The sequence below is a fragment of the Adiantum capillus-veneris genome, chromosome 18 (genome assembly GCF_014529385.1).
Source record: "Adiantum capillus-veneris isolate H3 chromosome 18, ASM1452938v2, whole genome shotgun sequence".
Taxonomy (NCBI): Eukaryota; Viridiplantae; Streptophyta; class Polypodiopsida; order Polypodiales; family Pteridaceae; genus Adiantum; species Adiantum capillus-veneris.
Window position 1 is genome coordinate 86,708,980 of NC_140948.1, and position 19,031 is coordinate 86,728,010.

Sequence of the window (19,031 nt, forward strand, 5' to 3'; positions counted from 1 at the left end):
AACATCATATTCTAAAGAATACCAAACAACATACTTACCATAGTCTCAAAGCAACCTAGCAAATCAACTCAAGAAACCTCAAAACCAAAATATGATATGCATATCATACCACATAACAAACCTCAAATCACATCATCATGTCACACAACCAAAAAAATGCCATGTTCAAGTCATGTGGTACCATGTACATAAAACATGCAACTCAAAACATCAAAATGAAATCTCTAGAGAGAGCATATTCACCTTTTCATGCTCAACTTTAATTGTCCATAATATCAATGACATTCACCTTAAACTTAACGTGTTGGAAGATAATTCTGGAAGACAAAGAGGACAAGTACATAATCTATTGGGGACTGCATGTGATATACAGATGGCGGACAAATGATATTAGATGGGTGTGCCTGCGGACGATCCCCCCTCCTCACTCATCGTTTTTTTCCAATTTGTGTATATATCTTCTCAATTTAGTGTATAAACGATAGTCGATTAATGAAGATCATTAGCATTATATTGATAGAAAACCCTAAACCGGAGCATTATTTCTAAATTAATACGCCATAAAATTAAAACAAAACATGAACTATATTATTTTTGCTACTATTTCAACTATTGTGTCCAAATTACATATAACATAAGAGATGTTGAGCTCTCTGATCATCCGCGTGCACACGGATCATCAAAGAGCTCAACACTTACTATGAACTGTGTTAAAAAACAAAATGGTGCCTTCAAAAAATAGTTAAATCTCAACATCTTCAACATTTTTCTATCATGCCAAGGGTAGGACTAGACGGGCACGTAGGACTAGACGGGCACGGCCCGGACAATGTGCCAGACACACATGCAGTAAAGGGGTCTATATATGGAAGAGGGCCAGGGGCCTATATATAGGATGGTTGGGAGGTTATTCGCATGTCTGTCTACCCGCTGGTCTAACATTTTCAAAGCTCCTACACCCCATGTTTCACACCCAAGTGGATCTGCACCTCCCTTCCTCCTATATCTAGTCTAGCTCCTATTTGGAAGGGATTCAAGCCCTAGATCCGCAAACGTGGGAATCTTTTGCATTCCCTAGGCAAGCCAACGGTCACGATCAACTGGCGATCGTGAGTCGTTGATCCCACCTCCCAAAAGGAGGTGTCGATTAGTGACATGGATTGCCCTACCACATCTCAGGTGTTCAAATCCAAGGGACCGCACATAGGAGTGCCTTTTGCTTGACGTCCATTCACCTTCAGATTTGCGCGTGGAGTTGGCGGCCGTAGATCCCATCATGAGGTCTTCGCTAAGGACACGTGGCCCCGAGTGCTGAGGTGGGCCGGCCATCATGAAAATTCCATTTTCACCTTGTTCTGCTGGTCGTTAGATATTTATGTCTCATTGAAACATTCATCGCAGCAAATCATCGCTCTTTCTTTCGCTATGCATTATCTTGCAATCAGGTCTCGGTTGTCCGGGAGTTTATTCAACTGCTGTTGAGAGTGATGCTTTCTCACGTTGATGGCGGGCATGAGCCCCGTCCCCCTCACTCTGGGTCTCTTCTCTGCTTCTGCTTCTTCTTCTTCTTCTTCACCAGCAGGAGTCACGGTCTGCGATGTCATGCGAGCACCGGAGCAGGTTTTTCAGATACAAGCTGCAGGAGAGACTCTCGATGGCTTTTCTGCCTCTCTTCCTCTGCTTCCTAATGGCTCTTCCGAATCCCTCACTTCGAGAGAAGTTTGGTGCAGACCAGGCTGGAAGGCTACACGAGACCTCGCCCCTATTTTGCCTGACCACCTCATCAATATCGAAGAGATCAATCATGCTCTGCAGCAGACCACTAGTCCTGAAGAGCTTGATCAGGCCATGCTCCCTTGGAAAGGTAAGCTCTCTTTCAGGCTCATGAACACCATTCTTAGCAATGAGAAGGACTGGCAGCGTGCGCTCGCTCTCCATGACTGGATGGTCGAAAAGGGCAAGTATAAACCCTCTCAGTTCGGCTACAACATCATGCTGAGAAATGTTTTGAGAGAGCAGAAATGGGTTCTTGCAGAGGGCCTCTATAAGGAAATGCTGAAGTGCAAGGTCTCCCCTGATAAGTACACTTTTGCAACTCTAATCAGCCAGTATGGGAAAGCAGGAAAATTGGAGGGAGCATTTTTGTGGCTTGAGGAAATGGACCGTGCCGGCATCGCTCCCGATTTGATAACCTTCAGTACCCTCATAGACCTTGCTGGGAAACATGGTAATTTCTCTAAAGCAATGGCTCTTTTCTACAGAATGAAGGCAGATGGCATATGCCCCGACCTTATCGTGTATAATTCTATGATTAATTTCTTTGGCAAGGCCAAATTGTTCAAAGAATCCAGGGGTCTTTTTGGCGAAATGAAATCGTATGGAATTACTCCGGATACAGTCAGCTATAGCACTCTCATCAATGTTTACGCGGAAGCTGAAAAGTATACTGAAGCAGAGGATGTCTTCTTGAGTATGAGAGCAGAAGGGTGCCCGATAGATCTTACGATATGTAATATGATGATCAATGTATACGGAAAATTGGAGTTGGTGAAGGAGGCGGAGCACCTCTTTTGGAGCATGGATGAAATAGGGGTGGTAAGGAATGTAGTCACATACAACACTCTTATGAATGTCTATGGAATGGCTGGATTGAAAGGCCAGGCAAAACATCTTTTCCGTATTATTCGACAGGTGAGTGGCGTGGAGCCGAACATAATCACGTACAATACAATCATTGCCATACATGGGCAAGCTTTAGAGTTTGAGGCGGCCACAAAGATCCTGGCCAAAATGCAACAAGCAGGGGTAGAACCAAATGCAGTCACATACTCTACCCTGCTCTCTGCGTATGGAAAGGCAGGAAAATTTGAGAAGGCCGTCGTGCTCTTTCAAAACCTGAGGACAGCAGGCTTTCAAATGGATGAAGTTCTCTATCAGACAATGATTATGGTCTATGAGCATGCAGGTTTGGTGGGGCATTCACAGCGGCTTCTTGAGGAGTTGAAGCACTCAAAATTGGTGTCTCGGAGCGGGTCTATCAATATTTTGGCAAAAGCAGGGAAGGTGGAGGAAGCCTCAAGGCTATTTAATAGAGTATATCAGGAAGGAGAAATGCTGGACATTTCCGTCTTCAAAAACATGATTGCAATCTACTGCAGCAATCAAAGGGCCAAGCATGCATTGGAAGTGTACGATAGAATGAGAAATAAAGGCTATTTACCTGACTCCAGCACTTGTGAATATCTATTATCTGCATATGGTCAGCTGAGGTTACTGCATGGAGCAGAGAGGCTCTACAAGGATTTGCAGGCGCAAGGATGTGTTCTGAGCGATCAAGTTCACCTTAAAATGATGTCTTTGTACGGTAATCTGGAGCGAGTCCATGCTGCCGAGAAGTTGTTCAAGCAACTTTGTGAACATGGAGGTGTGCCAGAGCATGATTTATATGCAACCATGGGGAAGATCTATGAAAAGGCAGACAGATTGGATGAGGCTGCTAGGCTTTTAACATTGGCTAGAAAAAGGGAACGCTTTTGAAGTCATACTGCTGTATTTTGATATGCTTGGGAGAAGTTGCTGGCTGTGCGATGCAAACCAAAGTAGAAGAGAGAGATATGGTGAGGCTTGCTAGTGCCTAAGTAATGTTGTTCTATTTCCCTATGTCTCAGCACAGATACTTTACCCTGTCAGCAGCCCATTAATCTAGTTATTGTCACAGACGTTGGGTCTTTGACAACCATTTCTGCTCGTTATGGACTTCTACTGATTGCTTTCTTCTCATTTTGAAAAGAAGAGGAATAGCTACCTGTCCCACTGGGAACATTTGTATAGTAAGCATGATATGATTGACATATGCTTCCATGGGTACTTGGATGTAGAGCCAAGAGTTAATGGGGTTGCACTCTTGTTTGTAGCTCACCACGACTAGAAAGTTCCAAGTGGGAGAATGCCTCGATGGGATTAGTTTGCAGAGTATACCGGGAAAGCTATGTGTGAAATTGCAGACGAGTATTCGTGTCAAGGAAATGGCATTTGCATAATCACCGTCACACATTATCTCTAGGTGCTCTTCTTGTGCATGGGAGTGAGGAGACCAGATTTTTGTACAAGTTGAGAGTTCTTAAGGCAGCTCGTGGCGGCAATAATGAAAAAAAAAAACCACCATTCAGTTGTCTGTAATCCTTTCAAGTCTCATAAACATAGTTCTAATGCGATTCACAGTAATGTAATGACGTAGTTATTGCCCCATTTATGGCCTTGAAATCAGTTTTTGCTGGTTCCTTCCACGGGGCAGAGGGGGACTACATGCAGTGCTTGGTTTTTTAGCATTTATTATTGTCAGATTTTAACACACATCGCACCACTCTAGAAAAAGGCAGTTTTAGTAGAAGAAACTTCCTCTTTGATTGCATGCATATGACAAGATAAGATCCAGAGCTTCTTTATAAATTGATCAGGGCTCATGTTTGGTGTAAATGTGTTAGTGATTTGGGCACGGTCCAGCCTCTTCTACCCTTTCTCAAGGGCAGTGTTATGAGGTTTAAGTAGGTAGTGTTTTGCATATAGATTTACTATTCAGGTGAATTGATGCATCATGTTCCTCGGCTTTCTTGATGAGTTCTAGAAAATTCTTTTGAAAGCTATGTTTTTGGGTATAAATGTATGTCGGTTGCATGCCCTTATCTTGTGACGGTGGTGACTTGATAGTTTTAGTGGCTAAACCCTTCTCCTTTTGCACGTCAATATATCAAGAAAACCAACAAAGAGGTAGGATTTGAAGTCTATAAACTAAATAGTGGATTACTTTTGTAAGTGTCTACTTGGGGGTATTTGGGAGAGAGAGAGAGAGAGAGAGAGAGACCCTTAGACCCTTTATACATCCGGGGTCCTCTGATTTGTATGGAACAAAAAATGTAGCTATGTATGACCATGTCCATCACTTCACTAAAGCAAGAATGAATGATGGAGGACACTATGACCCTATTGTCTAAGATGTAAAGTACAAACTTCGCCCAAAATAGAGAGAGAGAGAGAGAGAGAGAGAGAGAGAGAGAGAGAGAGAGCAAAGCTCCTTAAGGGACTTTAAAGAGAAAGATCTCCTCAAAATCCTAAAGATCTTATCTATAAGAATGATGGTTTATCCATAACTGATATTTATTGGTTGTGAAGGAGATAAAATCTAACCAATGAGATTTGAGTATATTGGACAGCAAGTCAATGGCATCATAATGAAAAGAAAAATACATAGATTAGGCTATATAAAAGCTTTGATATCATGTTGGGAAAATGTGCGCATAGGGTACGATATATAATAAAATTAACCACCCACTCATGAAAAAATGATACAAAAGATGGAGAATAGGGGAGGTGAAGCTAGCTATGGCTAACTGGCTCTATCCATAGTGTGAGTAAAGCTATATAAGAGTACAAACGGATAGCCTCTCAAGGTAGGCCACATATCTAGATATGGATAGATGTCTAACCAATAGGTTTAGGTCTAACTTATAAAGGAAAATCATTCAATCAGAAGCGGCTTAAGGCAAGCCTATGCAAACAATTCCCTCCTTTCATTTTCATCTTATAGGTATAAGTCAGACCTGTGAGATGGCCATTGAGAAAGTGGTAAAAATTGCTAAAAAATAAAGAGGTATTCAAGAGTTAAATGAAGTAAAAGAATTTTGAGAGATTCAACGATTGTCCAACCTTAAAAAAGCCACTAGGGCTCATAAGCAATGGATCCATGGGTCAAAGGTTGGAAAGCACATGACCTTCAAATGGGCCTTCCTTCCAACTAGTACAGTGATGGTTATCCTTGTCAGAGTGAGCATCAGAGAAGAGAGAGAGAGAGAGAGGGGCGTGCAACTCAATAACTCCAAGGGAAAATATAATATAATGATAAAGGAAAGAGAGTGGACCTTGGGCACACTAATATAGTGTGCCAAGTTTGGGTCAGGCAAAACCTCTAAAAATATCCAACAAAAATTTGGGAAAAATATATAAAATAGGCAAAATGCCTCATGCAAGCCCTATACATGCCTACAATCATTACTATCTAGGATGGCCAACCCAAAACCAAGGGCTTGTGTGCATGCGAGGAAAGTCATAAGCATGAGTAAAAGAATCTAGAAGGTAAATAAAAAGCTCTAGCACCCCCCCTCAACTAAGGATGTTGAGATGCTACAGAGGAAAATGCCAGGTTCCTGACAAAGTTTGGAGAATCAAAATGAGTGCCAGGACAAGATCTGCGAGGGTGCTTAGTGTTTGTGGCTCCTTTGGGGTGAGCCCCAGATGCGCAAACACAGAGGAGTCTCAAGGGGCTTGCCTTATGAAGCACTGGAATACCAAGAGGTATTCCCCTATTATGAACTAAATTGTCCTTAATTCCAATGTGTTAAGTAAATAACGTGTAACTCACAGGTTTAACATCAACACATTAAAAGCTTAAGGAATCTTTACCTTATGCTTGGAGTCCCTCACATATTGCCTATAAGAATGTCATCATAAAGTTGTACCATCATTGATACTCATCCGATCAATTATCATTTCCATGGTCGGAGCTAGGATGAAAGGAAAAAGGCATAATTGTGTCCCCAAACCACTTATTATGAGTAATAATGCTAGTGAAGATCAAAGAGATTGTTTTGTACAAAAGAAGATCAAAGGAGATCTCAAAAGACCTTGTGCAGTTGGGTTTCCTTCTTATGGTTGGAGCTAGGATGAAAGGAAAAAGGCATAATTGAGGTTCTCAAACCACTTATTATGAGGAATAATGTTTGTGAAGTGTCAAAGGAGATCATTTTGTACAAATGACATGAGATGGGATGTAAAAGCTACCTTCATCAACCCTCATGAATGTAGTGTTGATGGAGAGGGATCATGGGAAGCCTCACATGTCTCATTGGTTTCTTTGATAATAAAAAGAGTAGGGCTCTTTGAAAAATTATTGCTAATGCCGATATATATAACGAATGTATGGACCATTTAACAAAAGCATAAACATATATAGGTAAAAGTGCCTAAATAATAGAAACTAAGACATACTAGGTCAATGTGGGTGAAGTACTTAAGGATTGAAATGTGGAGCAAGAGTGCAAGTAAAGTGTAAAATATAAGTGAAAATGTGCAATGCCCACACAGATGATAAATGCCATTGATTCCACTTGATTCAAAAGTTGCATGTGGACTCATCCTTACCTAAATTTACATCTCTCAATTTCACTAAATTTATAACTAGGATGTGGGACTCAACAACCCATTTTGGTAATGACAAAGCATAAAATTTTCCCTCGAAATGTGGACATGCATGTGCAGAGACGCTTGAATAAGCACACGTACTTGCTCAAATAGAAAATATTGTTGTCTCAAGAAGTCCCCCACACATGAATGTGCATGAATAGATGTGTGCATGAAATGGAATGGACAGGTGCATATGCCCACACACAATACACAAAATTGCACAATGCATTTCTTCCCTTCAGAGGACTATCCACAATAAGAGCTAACACCATTAAGCTACTAAATATAAGCTCATAGAAATATTGCCAAGAAAAGGAGATTTCAAATAAGGTATGCATTGTCTTTAGTGCTGTTTAAATTCCATAAACTAGCTCCTTGTGTTATCATGTGTTACAAAAGAATTGTGAAAGACATCAGGCTACGACTATTGTTAGCATAGATAAGCCTTGGGCTAGGACTGGGCTAAGCTCTTGTGGGTCATAATACCAAGGGCAATCCATCATTTGCCAGTACCTCTGCAATATCATCATGCCACAAAAGACCGGTGTCTTTGTCCTTGAATGTCCGAATCATGTTGTCAACTTCTTCATGTGAGAACCCATTTTCTGTTTCCATGAGTTGCTTCTGTTGAAGAAACAATTCCAAAAACTTCAGTAGACATACTTTCTTTATCTTCTCCCCTTACATTATTTCAAAACTAATGTCTTTCTTCCACACAAACTGTGAACAATCAATTGCCGGGCGGATCAAAGGGTGCGCTTCTTTTACCAAATTTCTGTGAATGAAAATTCAGAAGAATTCGAAAGCCCTGAAATTTGAATGCAAATTTGATGCACAAGGGTGCCACATCATCACTCAAGCAAAATGTTATGGAGTCCTATTTAGTGCCAAGGATGTCTAATAAAGTGCTTTCCTTTGGACAAACCAGCAATTGCAAACATCATTCATCACACAATTTGTTGGATTAAGTGTGGTTTGTAAGTACTTCTTTGAGCAGCATGAAGTTGGCTTACTCTGAGATATTGAGGCTCCAAAGATTCTTGATTTGAGGGAGTTATAGCCTGCCAGATTCCCAGCCAGAAAAAAAAAAGAGAACAAAACTTAAAATGATAGCAAAAGCCCTCAATTTCATAGTGACACGTGCTCCCGGGCGCTTCCTCGAGCAGAAATATACATAAAAACCCTTGTGTGTGAGCGTGCATCCACATGCATGTGGTTAATTCTCCTCCTTTTTTTTCAGAAAAGAAAATCTTTCCATTAAAAGTCACCTCAAGGGCACAAACCCTAAGGTAAAATTTCATCAAAGTAATACAACAGAGAATCAACCATAAATGTTAATTCTCTTTCTGTTCTAATATTGGTATGAGAACGAGCATCCAATACCCGAAATGCAGAAAGGATATCATCTTCTGAGTGGCGATTGAATTCAGCGCTTCGTAAGGTAAAAGCCTCCGCAAATGCTTCTTCAAAGTAGGGATAGTCCAAAAAACCCTGTGTGATCTTTGCTGATTGCCGGCTTTTGGCCTGGAAAATCACAGGAGATGAATGAACATTTGCAAGCAACCAAATAGACAAAAAACCCACAAGAAAATGAAGAAGTGTACTTTTAGAATGATCTCTTGAATAATCGCATCTGATGGGTTAAAACCGAGGGAACGTAGCAACATAGGCACATCTCTGCAAAATTAAGCATCTATAATATACGTATGCAGAGACAACAAGACCTCTCTCTCTCTCAAGAAAACATCTTATCATTAAATTAAACGCCTCAAGATAAATAAATGGCTGATCACCGATCCTCAAAGACTATACATAAGGTTGGATCCTTAAATTGTCCATAAACTATACAATAATCAACCAAGACTATTTCTTAGTTTTCAAAATAAATCTCTCAGATCTTCTAGCATACACAATTTTCTATGATCCAAGAGAGGGATAGCTCTCCTCGTACTGTGTCATGATCACAGCCATATCTCTATGAACCCTATGGGGCTCAAGAGACGCAGGTGGTATCTCTATTAAAGGAGAACAAGCCTGAAGAGTATTACCATGATATGATAGTGATGTGTGTGAACATACTGAAGACCGCCGGGGCACTTTTTTCCCCTCACTAGGAAGTTTTTTTCCTGTGTTTTGTATAAACTTCCATCACTCTAGGGCTATCTTATCTTGTATTCATACACCAAGTAATATTGTTTGTTGTGTGCCTTGAACTTCGTCTCCATCTCCAAGTTGTGTGCGCATTCCTACAACCCTACCTCCAACAGATGGTATCACAGCAAGTTGGGCCTCCAGAGCATAGTCACCAACGTTGCCAACACCCCAACTCCAACAATTGGTATCAAAGCAAGTTGCAACGTTGCGTCCCCCCGAGCATAGTGTCACAAAGTGATGACGTGGCGGACAGCAGAAACCCTAATTTCTGCCAGAAACCCTAAAATTCCTGCAAACCCTAATTTCTGCCAGAAACCCTGATTTCCGGAAATCGCAGAGGTTTTTTTTTTTTTTTTTTGAAAATGATGAGCGACGCGAATTTTGCTTTTTTTTTAATTTTAATAAAAAAAAAGAGAAAAGACTCTCTAAGAGAGAGAGAACTGATGCTTTTTATTCTAAAAGCTTTTGGGGCTCTGCTTTTGGGCATCCCTTGTACCTTTAAATAAGTGGTGAGGGCTTAACTTCTCAGAGCATCTGGACGCAGAGTCTGAGAGTGAAACCCTAACCGCTCTCTTGTACTTTGATCTGATTAATATAAAAAGAAATACCGAAAGGGGCGCCAGTCTTTGGGGCCAATATCTCTAGGCACGGAACTCCGCCGGGCCAGTGCAAATCTATTGTGATCTGTGAATTGTTTTGAAGTGGTTATTTGGTGCTGTCGCGGTTGATTCTTGACTTGGAGTGTCCAAGTCTGTTACAGTGGTATCAGAGCACGGCCGATTTCTCTTCTACGGGAAATCTGATCCCCGAAAAAAAAAATTCCGCGGCACCTATGGCTTCACGCAATGATCAGTCGACTCCCTCTGCATTTGGAGATGCGGACAAGGATCACAACGAAGATTCCAGCAGAGAGTATGGCCCGCCTTGGCCTACTTAGGCGGAGCGGCGAGAGACGGAGTGTCGCCAGTTAATCGGCGATGCAACAAAGATGATGCTCAATTTTGCCAAGGACCCGAAGATGGCAAAATATATGAACCAGACCTCTTTGGAAGAGGTACAGATGGAGTGGCAGAGAACCACAACACCACTCCCGAAACCCGCTCTCAAGAAACCTTCTGCCTCCAAGAAAATATACGGAGGAGGAACTGGAGAACGTGGTTGATGCACGGATTGCTCAACTTTTTGACGCGCAAAAGAAAGCCAAAAAGCCCGACAAAAAGCAGAAGAAAAGCACTGACTTTCCAGGTTATTTGGGTCGTCAGTAGACTTTTGACAAGGCAAAAAAACAGAAGAAGCGTGTTCGATTTGAAGGAGTACCCAATTCTTCTTCTTCTTCTTCTGACAGTTCTTCTAGCTCTTCAGACTCGAGCGAAGAAGACAGGAAAAGCAAAAAGCGAAGCAAGAAACAAAGCTTCGGAAAGGGCAAGAAAAAGGCAAAGAAGGCTATATCTTGCCTAGAGACTGACAATTCTACTGAGGACTCGTCTACAGACAGCTCAGATTCTGATGACGGAAACTTTTATGCGAACAAGAAGAATTTTTTATTTTTTTTACAAAGCTAACCAGTATGACTTTCTCAAAGATAAAAGCAAGAAAGTTCGAGAGTTTAAGAAAGGTGGCCACTCGATCAAGTTTGATACTTTTTCAGGATACTCAGATGCTTCGAAGGCTTTGTCTTTTATACAACAGTTTGACATCGCTTTCGCGGGAGGACGCTATTCAGAGCACTCCAAGATTCGGAGAGCTACCTCTTACCTTAAGGGGAATGCTCGTACTTGGTGGTCCACGCTTCTTTTAAACAAGACTGCGCCAGTTAAATGGCTGAAATTTAAAAATCTTTTTATTTCTTCTTGGTTGACGCAAGAATATGAACGAGATATACGAGCTGCTTGGAACCATCTTCGGATGACCAAGAAAGACACAATCAATGCTTATTGTGAAAGATTCTGGAGCTCTTTTCTACCCGCCTCTTCATTCAAAAAGATCTCGTTCAGAGAACAGATTGAGCGGTTTACCTTGGGTCTACCTACAGAGATCCGAGATCACTGCTTGGAACAGAAGTCAGCTTCTATTCAGGAGTTGATGAGTCATGCGAAGCGGGGCTTTGCCATTCACTCTGGCAGTCTGACCTACCCCACAGATGAGGCCATGACACAACGAGCCGAACAGACTTCTGGGAATGAAAGTAGAAAGAAAAAGAGCAACCCAGAGAAAAAGGATGCACGACCCAAGCTTACTCCTGAGGAGAGAGCTCGCTTCATCAAAGAGGGGAAGTGCTTTGGATGCGGGGAACATGGACATATCTCCGCGAAGTGCCCTAAAAAGGCACAGAAAGAACAGAATGATAAAGACGACGACATGCCTGAGAGTTTGAGAGCAGCTGAGGAATGTGGCAGAAAAGGCAGATAGAAAAGCAGATATGGTACCACATGGCGTGGAACCTGCACCGAATATAATGAATGTAAGTACAAACTTTGCCGCTTTGGGGCAAAGTGAAGGATCAGGAAGCTCTTTTGAAGGAGCCAAGGCCAACTTCTTTTCACTTGGAATTGGCGGCTCGATTTGGAATTACACCCGACAGACTAACGCCACAGGCAGAGGTAGTTCGACTGGCACCCAGATGGGATGTAGCCATTACACCGAGCATTGGCAAACTTTGTTTGCAATGACAGGGGTGTTCAGGGCACACGAGTGACGTTTTACTCAGGATCCCTTGGTACCACAAGAACTACGCCGTGGTTGACTACCGGGCCGAGAAAGCCACTTTGATAAATGAAGGGCTTAGAGATTGTACTTGATGAACTTCAGTTTCTTAATCATTCTTTTGGGAGAGAACTGAACGCTGGATAAAGGTTGAATATGTTTTGACCTGATCAAAAGAACGCCAAGATTTTTCTCCACACTCATGCCGATTGCTTTTCAGAGGGCCTGAAGATCAAACCATTCATCTGATACCTGGAAGCACGCCACCAAATCGGCCACCTTATCGTGTGAGCCGAGTACAGAATGAAAAGATTATGAACACAGTGAAAGACCTCTTGGAAAAGGGTCTTGTCCAGCCTAGTACTTCACCGTATTGCTCTCCAATGTTGTTGGTTTTGAAGAAAGACGGATCTTGGAGAATGTGCATCAATTATAGAGCTCTCAATAAAATCACCATCAAGAACAGATTTCCGATTCCTAGGATCGATGATATACTCGTCAGGTGACAGGGATCCTCGTGCTTTAGCAGGATTGACTTGAAGAGTGGATATCATCAGATCAGGATCGCCCCAGGAGATGTCTACATTTCAGCTTTTCGGACGACTTTTGGGTTATTTGAGTTTTTGGTGATGCCTTTTGGCTTAACCAATGCTCCTGTGACATTTAACCGGATGATGGACAGGACTTTTCGAGAGTACAGGCTATTTGTTGGCACTTTCTTTGACGACATCATTGTTTTCTCCAAGAATGAGGCAGAACACAGAGATCATCTGCTTCAAGTCTTTCAGGCATTACGATATCACACGTTAGTGATTAATGCAAAGAAAAGTGAATTTTTTCTACCAGAGATACACTTTTTGGGACACATTGTGTCAGCACAACAGGAGTGCAAATGGACCCGGCCAAGATAGAGACTATCCGTGATTGGCCCAATTTGAGGAATGTCCATGAAGTTAGAAGCTTCTTGGGACTGTGTTCGTACTACAGGCGGTTCATACGAAAGTTTGCAGAGGTTGCTTCCCCTTTGCATACTGGAGTATCTTTTTCGTGGGGACCCACAGAGGTGACTGCCTTTCAGACATTGAAAGAGAAATTGACTACGGGACCTATTTTGACTTTGGCGGACTTGCAGAAGTCATTTGAAGTATATTGAGATGCTTGTGGTCGTAGTCTGGGTGCGGCCTTGATGCAAGAAGGCCATGTCATAGCTTACGAGAGCCGTTTGTTCTCTAGGCCGGAGATGACAGCACAGATCTATGAGAAAGAGCTTTTGGCGGTTATCCATGCTCTTACTCAGTGGCGGCATTACCTACTCGGAGCGGATTTTACTGTCTTTACAGACCATCAGAGTTTGCGCTACTTCTTGTCACAGAAGCAGCTTTCGGAAAAGCAGATGAGGTGGGCGAACATCTTGTCACAGTTCCACTTCCAGATTGTCCATGTGCAGGGACAGAAGAATGTGGTGGCAGATGCTTTGTCTCAGAAACCGTTGGTTCTGGCTATTTCCGCAATACATCATAGGAGTTTCGAGGATATGGTCGATCAGTATGCCACAGATACAGATTTTGCAAATATTTTCACATGCATACGGGATGGGGAGACAGTAGCGGGATACTCCCTTCGGGAAGGCTACTTGATGAAAAAGACTATGTTGTGCGTTACACAGCCGTTGAGGGATAAGGTTATGACTGAATGCCACTGTCCACCTTTTACGGGTCACCGCGGCATTGCTACCACCATGAAAGGGGTAGAGAGATACTTCTTTTGGCCGTGACTCAAAAAGGACGTGGAAGAGTTGTGCTCAGTATGCCAGAAGGTCAATTTTGACAGGCATAAGGGACAGGGATTGTTAAAGCCTTTACCCATACCCACCCGCCCCTGGAAAAGTATTGAAATGGATTTCATTTTTGATCTCCCGATTACACAGAATGATCACGATGATTTTCCGATTACATGGCTCGTCTGAGATGATTATCTCCGACAGAGACCCCAAATTTATGAGTTTGTTTTGGAAGGCAATTTGGGAGAACATTGGCATGCAGTTGCAGTTCTCGTCATCGTTCCACTTGCAGACTGGCGAGCAATTTGAGATTGCCAATTCAGTGATTTTAGATTTATTGAAGTCTTGTATCTCGGATCAGAAGACTCAATGGGAAAAGAACTTACCTTTGGTGGAATTTACCTACAATAACACGATACACTCTTCGACGGGAAGACGCCATGTGAGATTGTTTAAAGTGCTGCGAAGGTTCCATCCTTCTTGAGTACGAAGATTAGATATTTGAAGCGGATGAATATTAAAGAGATTTGGATACGGCTTTTGCCAAGGTTCACGAGACTTTGCAAGAGTCTCAAGAACGACCGAACAAGGCAGTGGATCGCCATCGTTGCGACTTGAAATTGAAGGAGGATGATTGGGTGCTCTTACGTTTTGAGAAGGCACGCCTACGAAAGAAAAAGGTAAAGGAGAGGCTTTTTTCAAAGCTTAGTATGCGATCCTACGGACCTTTCCAGATCACTGACAAGATAAATGATGTCTCCTTCCGATTGAAACTGCAAGATACTTGGAGGATTCACAATGCATTGCATGTGAGTCTCTTGAAACCTGTTAAGGGTGATGTGTCTGATGATGGGGAGCCTGATGAGCAACCCGAAGTGGAAGAAAACGAGGAGATCCTTGTTCCTGAACAGATTTTGGCACATAACGATACGAAGAAAGGTAAAGTCCGAAGGCGGTTCTTGGTTTAGTTCAAGAACTTTCCTGCATTTGATGCGAAGTGGATAGAGAAGGAGGACCTAGCAAATACTCCTCAGATTGTGAAACTTTACCTCGATGTTTTGGTTTAGCATAGACTACTCCAAACGGAACCCAGAATTCAGCTTGGCCGGAGATCTGGTGCAGTGGGATGCACAAGAGGGGAGTCACTCCGCTCCTTTGTCAACAGATGCCTCGATTTTGATACTAAAGTCACTGATGTCTCTTGAGCTTCAGGGATACTGAGAGCTGACAATATTCTACTGGATGACTTTATGAAATGGAATTCCTGATAATGATACTGATTTGTTCTTGACTTCTTGTGAGTGCAGGAACTGATAGCCGAAATGACTGCAGCATTTTGGTCTGATTGATCTCGAATAGACATGGTTGCAATAGGGGTTAGCCAATCGGACATCGATGAGGTCCCCATTGGACCTATATGTGATTGCTAGCTACATTGCCGATAAATCATGGTCTAAGATCTGAATGAATGTTGAATGTCATGTAATGTCCTGTGATGTCGTGTGATGTGACTGTCGATTTTGTACATGTGCTAGATGTGTGTTCCTAGTACGTAGGTACTAACAGTCAGTGTCTACTAAGACGGTTTATGGCTTTTGTCGGTTTTGCAGGCGTAATCGCAGTCGATTACAATGCTTTCAAGAGGGGGGTATGTCAAAAAGTGATGACGTGGCGGACAACAGAAACCCTAATTTTTGCCAAAAACCCTAAAATTCCTGCAAACCCTAATTTCTGCCAAAAACCCTGATTTTCGAAAATCGCGGAGGTTTTTTTTTTTTTTAATAATAAAATATAATGATGAACGATGCGAATTTTTCTTTTCTTTTAATAAAAAAAAGAGAAAAGACTCTCTAAGAGAGAGAGAACTGATGCTTTTTATTCTAAAAGCTTTTGGGGCTCTGCTTTTGGGCATCCCTTGTACCTTTAAATAAGTGGTGAGGGCTTAACTTCTCAGAGCATCTGGACGCAGAGTCTGAGAGTGAAACCCTAACCGCTCTCTTGTACTTTGATCTGATTAATATAAAAAGAAATACCGAAAGGGGCGCCAGTCTTTGGGGCCAATATCTCTAGGCACGGAACTCCGCCGGGCCAGTGCAAATCTATTGTGATCTGTGAATTGTTTTGAAGTGGTTATTTGGTGTTGTCGCGGTTGATTCTTGACTTGGAGTGTCCAAGTCTGTTACAATAGTCACCAGCGTCACCAACATCCCCCTACTTACTTTCTCCGAGCTTTGGCAAGCTCAACAGGTCGATAAATACTTTGGGCAAGCTCGTGGAGCTCACTTAGCTCAAAATTTTGATTCGGGCAAAGCGAGCCAAGCGCATCATTACTCCTCACATTTCTAGAGAGAATCTTAGTCAGCAAGCACGACAAGCACCTCAAGCTTGGGCAAGGTTCCCACGTCAAGGTCAGCCCTAGCTTGCTTAAGATCCTAGGTCTAAGGACTTTTAACACTAACCTTTGGAGGTCTTTAATGAAGCTAACCCTAAGGTCTTTTAAGGCCGACCGGGTCACGGAGAGGACACTAGGGCTGATCTGTAGCAAAAACGCTACCAGGCTGCCCATCTCCCTACCCATCGTGTACCCTAAGGCTGCCTACTACAGGCGCCCTACACCCAAGGGCCTCTGCACTCTATGCTTCCCTAGTGCCCCTTCCCTCACATATATAGCCCATAAGTGTGGGTCGGGCAACTATCCACAAATATGGCAAGGTTGGGAAAAATACTTCAGTCGCTAAATATACATGCACATATACACTTTTTCATTCATATATACATGCATTTACAGATACACGTGTATATGAGGAAATTGGAGAAAGCATGCATCTGAAAACGAGAGAAGAAAGAACCTCTCATCAAGTTCATTCTTCTTCTTGGTGCCCTTCTTTTGAAGTAATAAGAACGTCTTGTTGAGTGTTTGCTCCTGCTCTTGACTTAACTCATAAGACACAATCTCCTCAATGGCAAGTGCTTCTTGGGGGTTTGCTCCTACAACTTCTGCCGCCGCCATTCTTATATGGAGCCCATAATTCTCTTTTTCCTACACGCTAAGACATAGTACATATTATTGACAACAAGAAGTTACATGTGTGTGTGTGTGTGCGCGCGCAAAAAGTTTGATAGAGTGGTCTTGTACAAAGCACGTAGAGATGGAGCTTGAGAGAATGATCTTGTACAAAGCATGTAGAAATGGAGCATTATATAGGGAATTTGAGGTAGCTAGGGTCTCCCTTGATTGAGGGATTTTTACCTACAAAATCATGGGGCTGATTAGAGGCTGAAATCCACGACCAATACAACTGGTAATAGGTAGATTGAGAGGGTATGATTTCATGTGATAAAGGGTGCACACCTCATGAGGTATACACATGACAATTACCTCATGGGATAAACACATAACACATACAAGGACAATATAGAGAGGCTAGGAATCCTCACACATATATAAACAACATGGGAAGCTGAGCACATCCACAATCAAGTGAACCAAGATGTGTTTTAAACTTGTACCATCTAGGATACTAAAGATCTTTAACAAAACTATGAATCCAATGTCATCAGAACAATAAAGCAAATCGAGAACGTAAGGGTGCAAGCTATGAAGACCTACCTCAAAAACCCATTCTCGATGGTTCAAGCCACAGAGTGGAAATGAAAAGTTGTGGAAGCTATTGATGAACTCCCCCCGCTAGGTGGTCAGTCACAACACATGAAACCCTAAATCTCGAAGCCACAAACGTTGCCCCATCAACTAACATCCAAGTTAATCAAGCCTCGAGGTACTTACCTGCATTGGTAGACTTAAGAGGGGCTTGGTTCCTTGACAAGGCCTATCTACAAAAAATGTGTTGCTTAAAAAGAAACGCACCTCACTACCAGATGCTCAAGACCCAAAGAAGGGATGATATAATCTTGAAGAATGGACCTTCTAAAGAGAGGCAAAGGGGCTTTTGTGGGGTGGTCCCTCTTTTGATCTTGCTAAGGTGCACTGGGACACATGACGCCCAACCTGGCCGGGTGGAAGGGGGCAAGAGGGAACTGATCCAGCTCCTTGGCAACCCCTATTCTCATGTTTTTAGCAACATAGGATCAAGGATCTAACTAATATCGTAGGGGGCCAACAGCTCTTGAAGACTAAAAAGGGCCTCTTCATGGTAGCTAAGACTGCAAAAATTGTCAACCTCTCAACTTTGACAAGCCTTCGCAAAATGCAAAATGAAGCACTAATTTGACAACTCCCAACTATCTTATCCACACTTCATTGACCATTTTGGGAGTGCATATTGTCTTGAAAATAAGGGCTCAAATCATAGCCTTGGCAACGACTGAGGCAGCAATCCAAAGGGACCCCCAACAAGTATCAACACATTCCTTAATCCAAGGAAGTAAAGCTCTTGGTAGGCCAAGGAAGCAGACTAGTACAGGAGATAGTCTCCCTCCTTATCAAATGCATCTAAGGGCCAATCGAAAACATGGTACCAAAGTCGAAGCCAATCGAGAACATGAGTTCTATTACCTGATACATACCAATAGTTTGCAAGGTAATAGAACTCAATTTGGAGCACCGTACCAACTATGTCTATCAAGCTAATAGTCAAACCATCAATGATCTTGCCACAAAGATTTTGCTTCTCTCAAAATTTCTCTACTCAAAGCTGAAGAATGAAATAACTTGCATTAAATCACAGTTAGGAGTATATCCTATGAACATGAATACCTAGAACATTGCCTCATTTTTTTGAGCAGGGCCAGCTCATCACACTGCATTTTTTGCTGTACCCAAAATGGCAAAGTTTTGCTTCCGCACTTCTCAGAGGAAAATTATGCAGGGGATGCTCTATAGCTGGCATGTGGGCATATGCAAAAAGACCCATCTACAATTACACTTACCTCAAGAGCCCCCTCTTGTCATTTTCTCCACAAACTTGACTTACATTGGCAGAGGATAGACAACGTCGTCTTTGTTTCCAATATTCACGTCAACAGGCGAACCTGTATCATGCTCTCTTGTTGTGGTGGTGGTTCGCGGGAACGGCTAATGTATCAAACACATCCAAAAAGTTGTGTGTGTGTATGTGAGAGAGAGAGAGAGAGAGAGAGAGAGAGAGAGAGACATTGCTTGCGCGTCCATGTGTTCGCTCTGTCGGCCATTTGTGCA

At 42.5% G+C, this 19,031-nt stretch overlaps 2 protein-coding genes across 2 annotated transcripts; one reads left to right on the forward strand and one right to left on the reverse strand.

The window, feature by feature from the left end:
• Positions 1 to 1,404: 1,404 nt before the first annotated feature.
• On the forward strand, positions 1,405 to 4,353 carry LOC147435977 (Tetratricopeptide repeat (TPR)-like superfamily protein). Its single transcript, XM_086488882.1, has one exon. It carries the CDS (start codon positions 1,504 to 1,506, stop codon positions 3,535 to 3,537), a length of 2,034 nt encoding a protein of 677 aa, XP_086345008.1. The 5' UTR covers positions 1,405 to 1,503; the 3' UTR covers positions 3,538 to 4,353.
• Positions 4,354 to 7,507: 3,154 nt separating this feature from the next.
• On the reverse strand, positions 7,508 to 18,730 carry LOC147435978 (dynein regulatory complex protein 8-like). Its single transcript, XM_086488883.1, has 5 exons — positions 16,723 to 18,730; positions 8,841 to 8,913; positions 8,620 to 8,760; positions 8,250 to 8,297; positions 7,508 to 7,860 (listed from the first exon to the last, which is right to left on the reverse strand). The coding sequence occupies exons 1-5, from the start codon at positions 16,881 to 16,883 to the stop codon at positions 7,714 to 7,716; spliced, it is 570 nt and encodes a 189-aa protein (XP_086345009.1). The 5' UTR covers positions 16,884 to 18,730; the 3' UTR covers positions 7,508 to 7,713.
• Between the last annotated feature and the right edge of the window lie 301 nt (positions 18,731 to 19,031).

Bases quoted from the DNA above. Each gene is read 5' to 3' on its own strand.
- LOC147435977 (XM_086488882.1), top strand. From the start codon at position 1,504: ATGGCGGGCATGAGCCCCGTCCCCCTCACTCTGGGTCTCTTCTCTGCT.
- LOC147435978 (XM_086488883.1), bottom strand. From the start codon at position 16,883: ATGGCGGCGGCAGAAGTTGTAGGAGCAAACCCCCAAGAAGCACTTGCC. The intron at 8,298-8,619 runs GTATTGGATGCT...GGAATCTGGCAG, and splicing joins ATATCCTTTCTGCATTTCGG to GCTATAACTCCCTCAAATCA. The intron at 7,861-8,249 runs GTAAGCCAACTT...TTTCTTCAACAG, and splicing joins TGGAGCCTCAATATCTCAGA to AAGCAACTCATGGAAACAGA.